This window comes from Chelonoidis abingdonii, chromosome 2 (assembly GCF_003597395.2).
Source record: "Chelonoidis abingdonii isolate Lonesome George chromosome 2, CheloAbing_2.0, whole genome shotgun sequence".
Taxonomy (NCBI): Eukaryota; Metazoa; Chordata; order Testudines; family Testudinidae; genus Chelonoidis; species Chelonoidis abingdonii.
Window position 1 is genome coordinate 253103516 of NC_133770.1, and position 14294 is coordinate 253117809.

The window sequence follows — 14294 nt, forward strand, 5'->3', positions numbered from 1 at the left end:
GCTTTATGAAACTCCAAGGCTAAAATTTAAAGCATTGAAGCAACTCTAAGTAGCACGCAACCTACTCACCCGAAACCTCAGAGATTTCTGGTAGTGGTTCTTCATTTCTACTTTGTCTGACTGAAATTATAAAGAAAGGGGAAAAAACATAGTTAAGAAAAATCTGCCAAAGCCCTGTCCCTGAGAATGTTCAGGCCAGGGTTTGACCCTGCAGCCATTAAAGTCAGCGGCAAAGCTCAGTGGTTCAGGGCATGTCCAGGGACTAGTTCTGAGTATCTCTGAGAGGGATCAGGTCTTTGAAAGCTAAATAAATGCACCATCATTAGCATTAGAACAATCAACACTGAATTCATTAATAATGATTAGACATTTATTTTCAAATTGCTCACCATGGGAACTGATGGTAATACTTTATTAAGAAAGGCTAATCAGAAGTCTCTAAAGGACTATATCTATTATTAAACTTACTTTATTTATATCAGAGGTGTTTTTTAAAATAACTTTAAAATCATAAGGGTTTTTTCCATACCAAGGGAGACCTATTTTCTATCTTTCCTTATCATCACTTTACACCTTTAAGAGAAATACAGGAGTTCAGACTAGATGATCATAATGATACCTTCTGGTTTTCAAATCCATGAATTGTACAAACAGCTTCAAGTAAAAGAAAAGTGGTCTTCATTATGCTACACTTTTAATCTTATTCACAAAACTCAAGTTTCCTGGGATTTAAGAAGGGTTGTCAATGACTAACTTGGCATGGAAAAGTATATTTCTTTGCACTACAGTTAATATAGACACATATTATGTCTATTTGAGACTTGAGAATAGAATTTAAGTAATAGCCTATAGCACAGAAGGTGCAGTGTAATATACAAAAACACTGAGTTAAAGCTGGTTCTAAGTTACAGGTGGAAACACCAGTCTGAGGGTATGTCTACATTGCAAATGGAAGTGTGATTGCAACTTGTGTGGGCATACACAAGCTAGCTTTAATCTAGTATGGCTAAAAATAACAGTAATGATGAGACAGCGGGGGTTGTACAAACCAATATACACCCCTTGCTATGTATTCATGTTCCTATTCTGTGCCGGGGTCTGTGATATTGTGTCTTTTCTGCTATTTTTAGCTGCACTAGCTAGATTAAAACTAGCTTGTGGATGCCTATCTGAGCTGCAGTTACATCTCCAATTGCAATGTAGACATACCCTTGGTTTTGAATCTTCTTGTTGCTGTGCACTTGTGATATCTGATGTCGTCTAAATTCATTTTTGCAAGAAAAAGTCTATTTGAGGTTTAAACAAGTTTCTGCTTCATGTCTAATAACGTAGTTCAAAGTACAACAGCAAATGTGGAAATTCCACTTCCCACTATTACTTACTATTATATCTCCACCTTTTACAAATTGCATTCGGGGCTGGAACACCAACAGATCACACAAATAGCAAATATCACAAATGGTGTCTATGAGGATCCAATAGAATATGTTGCTTGGTGTTTGTACTGGGAACACACAGCGCAGTGGAATGAACCAGCAGTTCCAGTTATAAGCAATGGTAACGATCAGGAGCCACACTACATATCGGCGATCTGGAAAAGAAAACAGGAACTGGTGACTTAATCAGTATGAAATCATTATCTTCTTATTTCTTTCTGTGTTTGGGAATAAAGGGCTCATCCTCCAAGGAAAGCAGAGCAATTTGCAAATGTACCAGACATTGTGATCTGGAGGAATAAACACTGGCCTGGGAGGTAAGAAATCTTGAGTTCTAATGGTGACTAAGCCATTCCCTTGCTATGTAACTTTGGGTAAGGCACTTCACTTCTCTGTGTTTCCCCATCTATCAAACAGGGATGCTGATGATAGTAATACTTATTCACCTCGCTCATGGAGTGATGTGAGGATCAATCTCTTCATATCAGTTCAGTGCTTTGAACATATGAGGGGCAATATGAGCACTATGTAGTCTGAAGTGAGATAATATTTCTGAAAACTTATGACATATTGCTATGGAAGGAGATCTTAGAAAAAAAAGGCTCTCTAAAATGTTATTGAAGTAATCACTCCTGTTTCCTCCTTCGTGGTACCCCAGGTTTCAGCTAGTGTACTATCTACACGTCTACCTAGACAAAACTAGAGAAATAACCCTATAGCATCTTTGTTTGTTAGACTCTTATAGATGGAATTATAATTGCTTTTCCCAGATATCCAGAAAGAAATAGGGATTATTTCAGTTCATAGTAACTATTCATTGTAAAGGTTCCTTATAGTAGTATGCCACAGTGCACGCCAGATAAACACAGATCTCTAAGGATCTATCTACATTGCAATTAGACATCTGTGGCTGGCCCATGCCAGCTGATTTGGGCTCTCAGGGTTTGGGCTAAGGGACTGTTTAACTGCCGTGTAGATGTTCAGGCTCCAGCTGCAGCCGGAGCTCTGGGATCTTCCCATTTCGTTAGAACCTGGGCTCCAGCCCAAGCCCAAATGTCTACACTGAAGTTAAACAGTCCCTTAGCCTGAGCCCCGCAAGCCCAAGTCAGCTGGCATGGGCCAGCCATGGGTTCTTAATTGCAGTGTAGATGTACCCTGAGTCTTCAGAAAGTTTCACAGCATTTTAGACATGAGAATACCATTGAGTTTAATTGGTGATTTGGAGCCAAAAACCTGTGTAACACTTCATACTCAGAAGTGGAAGTTCACTCATTTCACTGTTTTGACTTGTGGGTTTCAGAACACTTATACTTTTCTGAAAGATCCCAACCCTTATAGTTAAAAACAGAAACAAACTGCTAGAACAGTTTCTGTGGAGCAGAGATCACTTTCTGCCTTTTATAACACAGCATGGTCTGTTAAAGGGAGTCTGGTAAGAGCTAGGAGTCACACATGGAATTTATTAAAGGAAGAGGGTTGGATTCACTTATGTTTAAAATAGGGCTTTAAAATGGGAAAAAGTCAGAGACTGAACAAAAAATACCTGTACATGGTTTTTTTGGGGAAGTACTTATAAAACTTGTCCTGCTTGGGGTAGAGTCGGATTTTCATGACAACTCTTTGTTAGGCTTCCAAGACATTTCAGCACTGCAGGGGCAGTGGCTGTAAGGGGATCAGGCATTGGACTGGGAATCAGGAGACCTGATGTATTCCTGGCTCTGCTGGTGAGCTTGGGCAAGTCACCTCACCTCTTTGTGCCTCTGTTTTCACTCTCACCATTTGGCTATTGACACTGAAAGTTCTTCAGGGAGAGACTGTCTCTCACTACAGACTTGTGCAGTGGGGCTCTGATCTCAGATACAGCATCCAGCCACTTTAACTCAAGCAATAATTTTTTTTATCCTGCTGTTCACACCTTCCTTTGTGTGACTACATTCAGTTTACCTGTGTATGCATCTATACTGTCTGGTAGCTCCATCTTCTTCAGGTATTCTTTCAATGGTGGTTTCTTGAATTTACAGCACAGCATGTCACAGTAATGATCCTCTGGCTTGGCATCACCTTCCTCTTTTTTTTTGTCATCTTTTTTCTCTTCTTTTGGTGGGGGTGGAGGTGGAGGCTTCTTTTTAGATGGAGCTAAGCATGTGAATGTCACAGAAGGGAACATTTAACAATGGCATGCACACTCCTCACTGTTGTGACAGATCTTGAGAGCCCCAACATATTAAAGGCCATGCAATCGACTCCTTAGTGTTTACTGCTACAATTTTCAGTTCTGTTTTCAGTTAGAAAACAGATTGGAGAATAAATTCACACTGACATAGGCAGGCACACTCCTGCTAACACCAACAGGATATTTAGTGCTGGGTGTCACAGGGGGAAATATGATACTATACTGTCTTTTCCTGGACAGTCAATGCTTGTACAATTAGACACTTGCAGGCTTGAGATGGGGTAAGGCAGGAGGTACCCAGGCATTTATTCTTGCATGACTGTTGTAAACTTGCCATGGATGGGATAGAATTGCTCTGGGATCAGTTCTGCCATATTTGATCTGAGTTTCTTACTCTAAAAGTAGTCACTTGATTTCAGCGGGGCAACTTGCAGAGTAAGACAGAAGTGAGTATGAGTAGTAAATTGGCAAACTGGACCATCTATAATTTAAAGAACAAAGTAATGTAAGTGTCAGAAAAAAGGGTAATAGGTTAACCGACACAGAAGAAGTTAAAAAAAAATCTGACCATTTCTTTCTTAGCTGGTAAAGTTTATAATAGTTTAGACACTCATCCTACATGCTATATTTTCCAGCTTATTAGAGTTCAGGAGATCAATAAATAGCTTCCGAAAAAAATAGAGAATATGAAGACTACACATTCTTCCTCCTCTTGTGCAAAGGAAGAAAACAAGCTTTTTTTCTGAAAAGGAACAACATCAGTACTATGTTTATTATTTTCAGGTGAGATGTATTGCCTTGTGCTGCCTTATCTCATTCTAACCTACATACCTGGCATACTTAATGATGCTGGAAGTTTATTGCCAGACCTTAAACTTTGGTTACTTTTACAAAAGATATCTCATCTCAGTATCACCTATGTGCTCACATGTAGCATATTGCCACATATGCCTTCCTATAAGGAATATATCTTTGATTCCTAGGAATACAGATAAAATAACTGAGATGAATCTAGAAAGTAGTTTGAAAATGGTGATCTTGAACAGTCATAGTTGGAGACTTACCTCTATTAAAACTATTTAATGAGGTGCCTCAATGGGTTTAAATAGGGCCACATTCTCAGCTGCTGTAAGCTAACACAGGAGTTCTCAATCAGAAGTATACGTACCCTTGGGGGTACACAGAGGTCTTCAAGGGAGTACATCAACTCATTTAAATATTTGCATAGTTTTACAACTGGTTACATAAAAACACTAGTAAAGTTAGTACAAACTAAAATTTCACACAATGACTTGTTCATACTGCTCTATATACCATACCCTGAAATGCAAGTACAATATTTATATTCCAATTGATTTATTTTGTAATTACACGGTAAAAATGAGAAAGTAAGCAATTCTTCAGTAACATGCTATGACACATTTGTATTTTTATGTCTGATTTTGTAAGCAAGTGGTTTTTAAGTGAGGTGAAACTTGAGGGTACACAAGACAAATCAGACTCCTGAAAGGGGTACAGTAGTCTGGAAAGGTTGAGAGCCACTGATAACACAGCTCCATTGATTTCAGTAGAGATATGCTGAATTATCCCAAATGAAGATTTGATCCATGATTCTTGAAATATTATCTTCCAGCATTTTAAACTCTCAGAATGGGATTTCATCTTTAAACCACCAAATAAATAATTATCTTTTGAGAACTAAAGCAACTTACAAGTTGTAGGACTGCCCTCATGAGAGGACAGTAGTGGGTCAGTCAGTTTTTCTTTATAGGCTGATGTCCTTGCCCTCATTTTTTTGACAATCTCTTGCAGTTGGGCTTCAGTATACTCATTTACAACGTGGCCTTTAGATGAGCTAATTAAGACAAAAGAAGAACAGTTAAGAGTATTGGAAAGGAATGAAAGAAAACAATCAGCATCAATGCTATAATATGAGTAGAATTCAAATGCAAGGGCCAGATGCTGGTTTGTGCTAAGGTCCCTTTGTGCTACTGAAGTTATAATAAATAGGTAGCCAAGAAGTCTCCCAGGGTATGTCTGCACTGCAGTGGAAGCCCAGGGTCAGTGGAACTTGAGTCAGCTAACCTTGAGTTTGAGAAACCAGGGTCTGAGCATCTACACTGATTGCTGCCACTCGATGAAGAATATTTTAACCCAGGCCAAAACCTGGGGCTCCAGCATCCTCACTGGAGTACTGCAGACTTCCTACCACTTTCCCAAAACGTGGCCACTCTGGCCCTTTGTTCATGGCAGTGTGGGAAAACTTGACTGTCCATCCCACGTTACAGGAGGTTTGAACAGCCCACCAACACATCCTGCAGAGCCATCCGTTTGATCTGCATGCTCCCAGCAAACAGAAACAGCAACTTGAAGGAGGCACCATGTGAAGAACTTCTCTCACTTGCGCTTTCATTCCTGATTCTGGAAATTGGCAGAGCTTCCTTGAGACAGTGGTGGACATTTCAGCAGTGTTTTCTGATCCATTGTAGGCATCTGACAGAGCTAATGATAGGATGGATGCGAGGACACAGACCTGGCGGACTCCAACTTGCTCAGGCTGCTTGTGACACTCTATGTAGCTGCTGATGCTCCCTATGGAGACGGATGATTCTGGAACAGGGCCACAAGCACAGACTGGAGAGACCACATCGTCCTGCAGATGTGGGTCCAGAACTTTCACATGAAGAAAGCTTCATTTATGATGGGACTCACATGCCCAAAGATTGCGCTCCTCAAGGAGCACATTAAACCACCAAGGTTACTACTACTCCATTGTTATGCAGGCCCTCGTAAACTACAGTGGCTGATTAATGAACATCACTGTGGGCTGCACTAATAAAGGTCATGATGCCAGGTTTTCTGATAGTTGGGAATCTACATTCATGGACAGACTGGGCCACTAGTCCCACCAAATGACATTTTCATAAGTGGATTTGCTTCCTCACTGTTATTCTGGGAGAACCCATGTACCTCCTTTTGCCTTGGCTTATGAAATTATATCCTGGTCTCAGAGGCCCTGGCAAGGAAGGTTTAATTATACTTTCAGCATTGTAGAATGGTGTTTGAATGTGCATTTGGCAGACTGACAGCCCGGTGGTGATATCTACAGACCTGTTTGGATTCCAGTGTCATCAGTGCTATCTGGATGTCTGGGCTTGCTGTGCTCTTCACAATTTTTGTGAAAGCAGAGGTGAGCCATTTCCCCCTGAATGGATCTGTCACAGTGATGGACTGCTGAATCAGTACACCCAGCTTGAGCTGGATGAATCTGGGCAACAGAAGTCACGGATGCTCTGTGCTCCCACATTATGGACTTGCATGTGCTCATGGAAGAGGGAGAACAGTACCTTTTATGAATGTATGTGTGTATAGTGGGTTTCATTGCTTGTGGGGGAGGGTTTTATTGCCATGTATTGTATTTATAAATGATATGGCAGCTTATGAGATGAGGGGAGGGTGGACTCACAATATGGACTGATGTAAATAATTCATTGATGTAGATAGCTGTATTGAGAATTATTTTTTGCATACAGTTTCCCAGTTGTCCCTGATCATGTGTCACTTTTATTATTTGAAACACACATTAGATGATGTGATGCAGTGATGACAATACAATTTTTTAAAATAAAATAAAAACCTTTATTTTTAAATATTTGTTGGAAAGGTACAATATTAACCATTGCTAGACAGGCCAGCTGCTGTTAGCACACTACTGACATCAAAACCTTAAAAAAAATCCCCCAGAACAAAGTGCATGTTCATGTGCAAAAAGTGAAACCACTTACAAGACAGAAACCTCCGACTGTTATGAGTCCCCTGGCCCTCCATTCCCCTTGTCCTTCCTTCCATGTTTGCCACCCACTTGGGGCCAGGGAAGGGGAGTGAAGGTGTCCAGAGGGGAAGAGTGCAGCCTGGAGGACTTCATGGGGGCACATTTGCCCTGTGCAGCCACTAATGGGACCTGGTTGCATGGGCCATGCAGTCATGGAGGTGTCCAAGCTGTTCCTGGACTGCTGGACAGGGTATTGCACAGGGGATGCTGACCACGGGACAGACGCAGCAGGAATCTGCAGTCTTGAGGACATTAGAGATAGCATCCGCCCAAACAGTTCTTTCTGCTAAGCTTTCTCATCCTCCCTAAACCACCGTTCCTGTTCTAGGAACTGCAAAACAAATGTCTGCTCCAACTCTGTGCTCCAACTGTGAAGCCAGTCTGAGCCTTTCCTGTTGCCTCTCAGCATGTTTTTCCTCTTGCCAAAAGTCCCTCTGTCTTACGTACTGGACCTGTTTGTTGGTCTTGTCCAGAACTTCAATCATAAATTCAACATGGAAACACTTCCTCTTGGAATGATCCAGGAAGGTATGGTGGTTCAGGCTTCTGCTCTAGTGTGGGCGAGCTGAGGAGGTATTGCAGCCAGTCGAGGTTGATGGGCCTGGAATAGGACAAGACAGAGTGAATTATTGTCTCAAGTTGCTCAGTGCAGGAACACAGAAAATAAAATCTGTTTTGAAATTTCAAAGACTTAAAATGTTACTTTTTAATACTGAACTACAATATATTGAAAGGGGGATGTCTCAGACCACAGACTCCCTGGACACAGCCTGGTTATTGCAGTGAAAGCAGTGCAGAGAACATGGTAAGTTAAAAAAAATTATAACTGCTTTTTTCCCTAACAATTGCAGACCTCATGGGATTTGGGGGGAGATCAGTGGCTGAGGCATGCTACATAAACCTTCTCTGATGTTTCAGGCATTCCACATTTTGGAGGACATAATGAATTTTGTGGTGCCTGATTGGCAGAGAGGCTTTATTCCAAGCTGCCAGTAGGAAACCAGCTGTGCATGCCCTTGAAGTATTTAAGCGGATGGTGACCAAACAACACATTTACAAATGGAGTGTGCTAGGTCAGCTATTGAGATGGACCTGAAAAATATGCCCTTCCCCAAAATATGACTACCTATCTGGAGTTCCTGCTAAGGGAAAGTTTGCAGCTGTCATCACCCAAAAAAATTAAATAAAAATAAAATAATTGGAGATATACCTTTCTCCTAGAACTGGAAGGGACCTTGAAAGATCATCAAATCTAGCCCCCTGCCTTTACTAGCAGGACCAAGTACTGATTTTTGCCACAGATCCCTAAGTGGGCCCTTCAAAGATTGAACTTGCAACCTGAGTTTAGCAGGCCAGTGCTCAACCCACTAAGCTATACCTCCCTATCCTCAGGATTGGGTCACAATTCATGAAGAAATCAAAAAGATGTTGTGCTAACATCCACATGGCTTAGTGCCTCCCCACAGCTTCCAATACAGCCTGTTATGACTGCATGCAAACACACAGAACTCCACTGCCATCCCTCTTCCCCACCCTGGTCTCCCCCCCACCATTCCCCAGCATATTTCTGGACTGAATTCAAAACCTGTCATATTTGGGATGCATAATGTCATCACCCATGGACTGTATGCATCGCATTTAACAGAAATGAACTACATTTGAAAAACCTTTTCTAGCCAAACCCACCACAATTCACTGTTTTCATTTGGCTCATTACACAGTTGGGTTGGTATGGAGTGGTGTATGTAGAAGGAAGGCAGAGTAAGGTTCTTGTTTTTAAGAAAAAATGTGCACCTTCCCAGAAAAAAATTCTTTAAAATGCTTCTTTTGCTGTTTGTGTTTCCAAGTCTCCATTTTGGTGGGGGTGAGGGAATACCAAAGCACTGGCATGCCATCCAGATGCATGCTGCTACCCAGGGTTTGTAATAACTTTTGCATTGGTTCATAGAATGCATTCCTATGTTAATAATACAAAAATGGAGTCAGAAACTTACCAAGCTCTGGGGTGCTTCTGTCTTTTCCATTTCTCCTGCAAGTTCCTTGCCAGCTTCTTCATTATTTGCTGGTATGCATAGTCATTCTTGATACTCTTACTGAAATTAACTGTTTTGCTGGTTAGGCGCTGGATATTAACCAAAATCTAGCTGTATTCCCATGACCCTTAGGCAGGGCTCTTTGTAAAAGACTATTTCTGATTGGTGGCCATTGCAAATGCAGAAGGTTCTCTGAAAGTGTGTTTACAGCTCAGCAGTCAGAATAAAATTGAAGGGTTAAATGCCAAGTTGCTGTGCTAAAATCGGGGGGGGGGGTGTTCTGTTTCCTGTAGGTTGACTGGTGACTTGTGGGATAAAGAGGACAAAAAACACTGGCCCATGGGATTGTGGGATAGTGAGGATGGCCTCCCAGGGTCTAAGTCTGGCATGGCTGCGTGAACATGGCAAAACAATACACCTTGAACCCTGGGTCCTAGCTGGACTCAGGCTTGGACCCTCCACTCATGAAGGATTTTGTGACCTTGGGTCTAAGCCCAAGTCTAAGAGATTTGTGTGTAGACAGATGGGGGGTTAAGGCTTGAGCCTGAGTCTGAGACAGGCTTTCACTGCAGTGTGGACATACCCCCATTGTTCTTAAAGCCATCATAGCTAGCTCTGTGCAAGCCCCCAACATCAAGAGTAGGAGAAGAATATTTCAAGGAGCTGGGGTCAGAATATAATGTGGTCTGGCTCAGGCTGCTTCTATAATAGCCCAGAGGGTGGGGTGGTATCAACTGGTGCTATTCAGAGGAATCCTTAGGGCAGCTCTAATGTGCTCCAGGGGCTGTTTCCTATTCCTCATCTGCACTGAGCTCTACTCTGGCCAGTGAGGATTTAGCCCTGAGGGCATTTTCACTAGGAAAAAAAGTGTGTTCATGGTAAGTAACATGAGGTAAAATCCTAGTGAAGACAAAGTAGTTTGTTGTTTTCACACCTGTTAGCAGGTTGAAGTAAAGACTGTGGGGGAATCCTATGGTTTATCTTGACTTGCTAATTCATGTTAAAATTGCACACTGTCCTGTCTTCACTAGGATTTTACTTTGTGTTCGTTACCGCATATTAGCCAACATGAAGTAAAACCAGATCTTTTTTTCCTAAGGAAGATAAGGCCATAGTATGGTAGTTACGGTTGCTTCTATATATACAGCGGGGGACCCAGTACATCTTTATTCAGTGGGAAGATAAGGTTGAAATGTCAGCCTGAAACACTTCAGAAATCTATTCAACTGAAGAAATAAATTATCTGATATTTAAATATGCTGGACACTCACATCCATTGAAATCAATAGCTTCAGCAAGAGCTGTGACTGCTCAGTACCTTTGAAAATCAGCTCAAAAGATGCTTAAATCTCTAAACTGGGACCATTTTGACCTTGGAGAACTTAAAAGGCATTTCTGGATCCTCCATATTTTAATGTAATTCCACCATGGAAATGTGTCAGAGATTAAGTAAAACCTAAGGACTCTGAAAATCAAGCAGCCATGGTTCTTTTATGAAATTTACTTATAAAGTAGAAACCATTAAAACTGATCAAACACATTAAAACTCAGCTCAGCCTATGTTTTAGATGTATGAAAGCTTCCTCAATATATTGGTATTTTGTCAGCAGTTCACTGAAATAGGACGAAAAAGTTGTTGTAAAAGAATTGTCCTCACTTCAAAGATAAGATTTAAAGTAATTCTAAAATGTTTAATATATTTCAAAAACATCTGGAATAAATTCAAAGATGTTTTTGGGTGAACCTCCAAAGGTGAAAATTTGGGCATCGGTTTGGATAAATATGCAGATATTCAGGATGTTTATTTTAACTTCTCATGTGCAACTGGGCAATGCAGACATCTTTAGCCCTTTGCATGATGTGCAGCAGGCATGCCATCTCCCATGCAGCTAGGGCCTGCTCCAGCTCCCTTTGACTGCAGTGAGACTTGGAGTGGATCCATCATCAGTTCATAAGGATGATGCAGAACAACTTCTTCAGCATCATCTGGGAGGGCTAGCATTGTGTATATTTGTGTAAGTCAGTGGTCTGAATGAGCTTTTTCCTGCCATCTATTGGAAAAGTGGGGAAAAAGACCTCAGGAGCAGAACGTATTTATTTGGACACGGTTATTTGTCAAGGTGATCAAGAGACATAGGTGCTCTGCCAAAGCCATTTCCTTATTGCATGACTATAGCAGAACTTTACTTAATATGGCCTAATTGAGGGGCCACTCTAATGTGAACCTCCGTCATTAGGATTAGCTCTACACTACACAGTTAGGTTGACTCAAGGCAGCTTACATTCACCTATCTGTGGATGTGACTTCACCTAAATTTGGCTCTCGCCGACATAAGTGACCTGCTATGCTGATTTAATAACACCACCTCCCTGAGAGGAATAGTCACAGTCAGTGGAGCTAGGAATGTAGACACTGTTATTTATGTTGACCTCCAGCAGCCAGCCCATCATGCCCCAAACTGACTGCTCTGGTCACTACTGTGAACTCTGCTGCCCAAGGATCAGGTAGACAGGAAGCCCCCACCCTCCCTTTAAAGTTTCACAAATTTTTAAAATTTCTTTTCCTGGTTGCCTGGCTTGGTGAGCACATCTAGCAGCTCTCCATTATTGAGTGTAACTGCCCTTCTGATCATTCCAGCTACACACTCCAGACATGGTTCTGCTTGGAGAAGGCTGGAGATACTGGGTCTCCTGAGCCTGTGGGGAGAAGAGGCTGTGCAGGCATGGCTCTGAATCAGCTGTAGAAATGTGGACATCTAGGAGCAGATTGCTCGGGGCATGCAGGAGAATGACTACCACAGGGACTAGCAGCAGTACTGCATGAAATCCAAGGAGCTGTGGCAGGCATACCAGAAGGCAAGGGAGTCCAATAATCGATCTAGTGCCAAGAAGAAGACCTGCAACTTTTACAAAGAGCTGCATGCCATCCTTGGCAGAGACACTCCCCCCCCGAGCACCGTGGATACTTCCGAGGAGCTTCTCAGACAACGAACGGATGCTGCAGACTTTGGTGGACCTGCAGATTCAACAATCTTGTGCTCACCTCCATCTGCAGCCCATAGACAACGCAATATTGGGACCTCTTCATACCCCCCCTCACCATTCTATGTGGCGCCAGCAGCTGCTGCATGGCCCTTACCACCTGGGAGGACATTAAAGACAATCACAGTTTCACATGCCCTGACCTGTGAAAACCACAGCTGATGTATGTGTAGCTGAAATGGAAATTACTCTTCTTTCCCCTTCATAAGTTCAGTTGTCTTAATTGATTAAGTCTTCTATATATATAAAATTTGCCAGCATTATTATGATGGGTCCTGCACTTTCTTCTCTTGTGGAGGTTCAAGGCACTGTTTCTCACCCCTGAACTGGGGTATCAACAGTCCCACTAGTGTCCCAGAAAAGGAGAGTGGAGAGGGAGGGACCTGGGCCCACCCTCTACTCCAGTCTCATCCCAGGGCCTCTAGGGATAGTGGTGAACGACTTGAACTAGCAATTTCTTCCCCTGGGCTACTTCCCTCTTCGGCCCTTCAGATTGTGGGGCTTCCTGCCCTCTCTCTGCTTGGGCCAAGTTTCTCCCAACCCCTTGTGTTTGTAGAATCCCTCTGCTCTGCACAAGCCAGGTTTCCCTTTACTTAGGGTCTTGGTCTTCTGGCCCGTCACAGCACTTCTCCAAACTGCTCTCTGCTCCAACACCAAACCACACAGCTTCAACTCCTCCAAATTACTTTCCTCTAAATTGCTCTCTGCTCCAACACCAAACCACTCCGCTTCAACTCCTCCAACTGTTTGATTGAAGCAGAGGGGTTTTATCAGGTGACTGGCTTCAGCTGCTCTAATGGGCTTAATTGGTTTCAGGTACTCTAGTTAATCTGTAGCAGCCTCCCTTCCCTCTAGAAGGAATAAGGCTCTCATGATCCTGGGGCTTACATATCTCCCATCGATCACTCTCCTGCTGCCCTCTAGCCGTGCTATATCACAATATATATATTTTTTCAATTACCTGGTTCATGTTACAGAATAAAATTCTATTTTTTGGAACAAAATTCATCTTTATTAGTTCATAACAAACACTGGCTGGTGGTGAGTAGGTCTGACAGTGACCAATTTTCTGTTACTGCACTGTGTCACAGAAACCATAACATCATTCAGAAACAATATGAATAGCAGCACTGACAACATTATATTCCTACATACACAGCACTCACTACAAGTTTCATACTGAGCTACAGAAAAGCAAGGCCAGGTAGAGCATGCTAGAGCAATGCACATACTCTGGCTCACTTTTAAAATGGTCTTTCAAAGCTTCCCTGAGCCATATAGTTCCATGCTGAGCTCTTCTTATAGCCCTTATAACTGGCTGTTCAAATTCAGCAGATAGCCGCTCCATCTCCACCCCTGAAGAAACGTTTCCCCTTTTGCTTTACAGATATTATGCAGGGACACAGAAGGCAGTTATAAGCATTGGGATATTTTTCTCACTGAGGACCAATCTTGTAAATAAACAATGCCAGCAACCTTTCAAACAGCAAAGGCACATTCAACTGTCATACTGCACCTGCTGAGCCTGTGTTGCAGTGCTTTTTGGTGCTGTCAGGATGGCTGGTGTACAGCTTCATGAGCCAGCGGACCAAGGGGTAGGCTGGGTTGCCCAAGATCACTATTAGCATTTCAACATTCCCAATGGTAATCTTCTGATCAGGGAAGTAAGTCTCTGCTTGCAACTTTGTGTTCTTAAAGATATGAGCTTCATGCACCTTCCCTGACCAGCCCACACTGATGTCGGTAAAGCGTCCCTGATGATCCACCAGCGCTTGACC

The 14294-nt window shown here is 42.3% G+C and overlaps 1 protein-coding gene across 1 annotated transcript in view; it reads right to left on the bottom strand.

Moving 5' to 3' along the window:
• The window catches only part of CNGB3 (cyclic nucleotide gated channel subunit beta 3), a 102365-nt gene that overhangs the window by 42500 nt on the left and 45571 nt on the right, over positions 1-14294 (bottom strand). The window contains exons 4-7 of the mRNA XM_032786422.1: positions 5322-5464; positions 3381-3572; positions 1383-1591; positions 70-120 (exon numbers count right to left, since the gene is read on the bottom strand). Coding sequence (XP_032642313.1) covers positions 70-120; positions 1383-1591; positions 3381-3572; positions 5322-5464 — 595 coding nt within the window. The remainder of the gene's footprint in view (positions 1-69; positions 121-1382; positions 1592-3380; positions 3573-5321; positions 5465-14294) is intronic.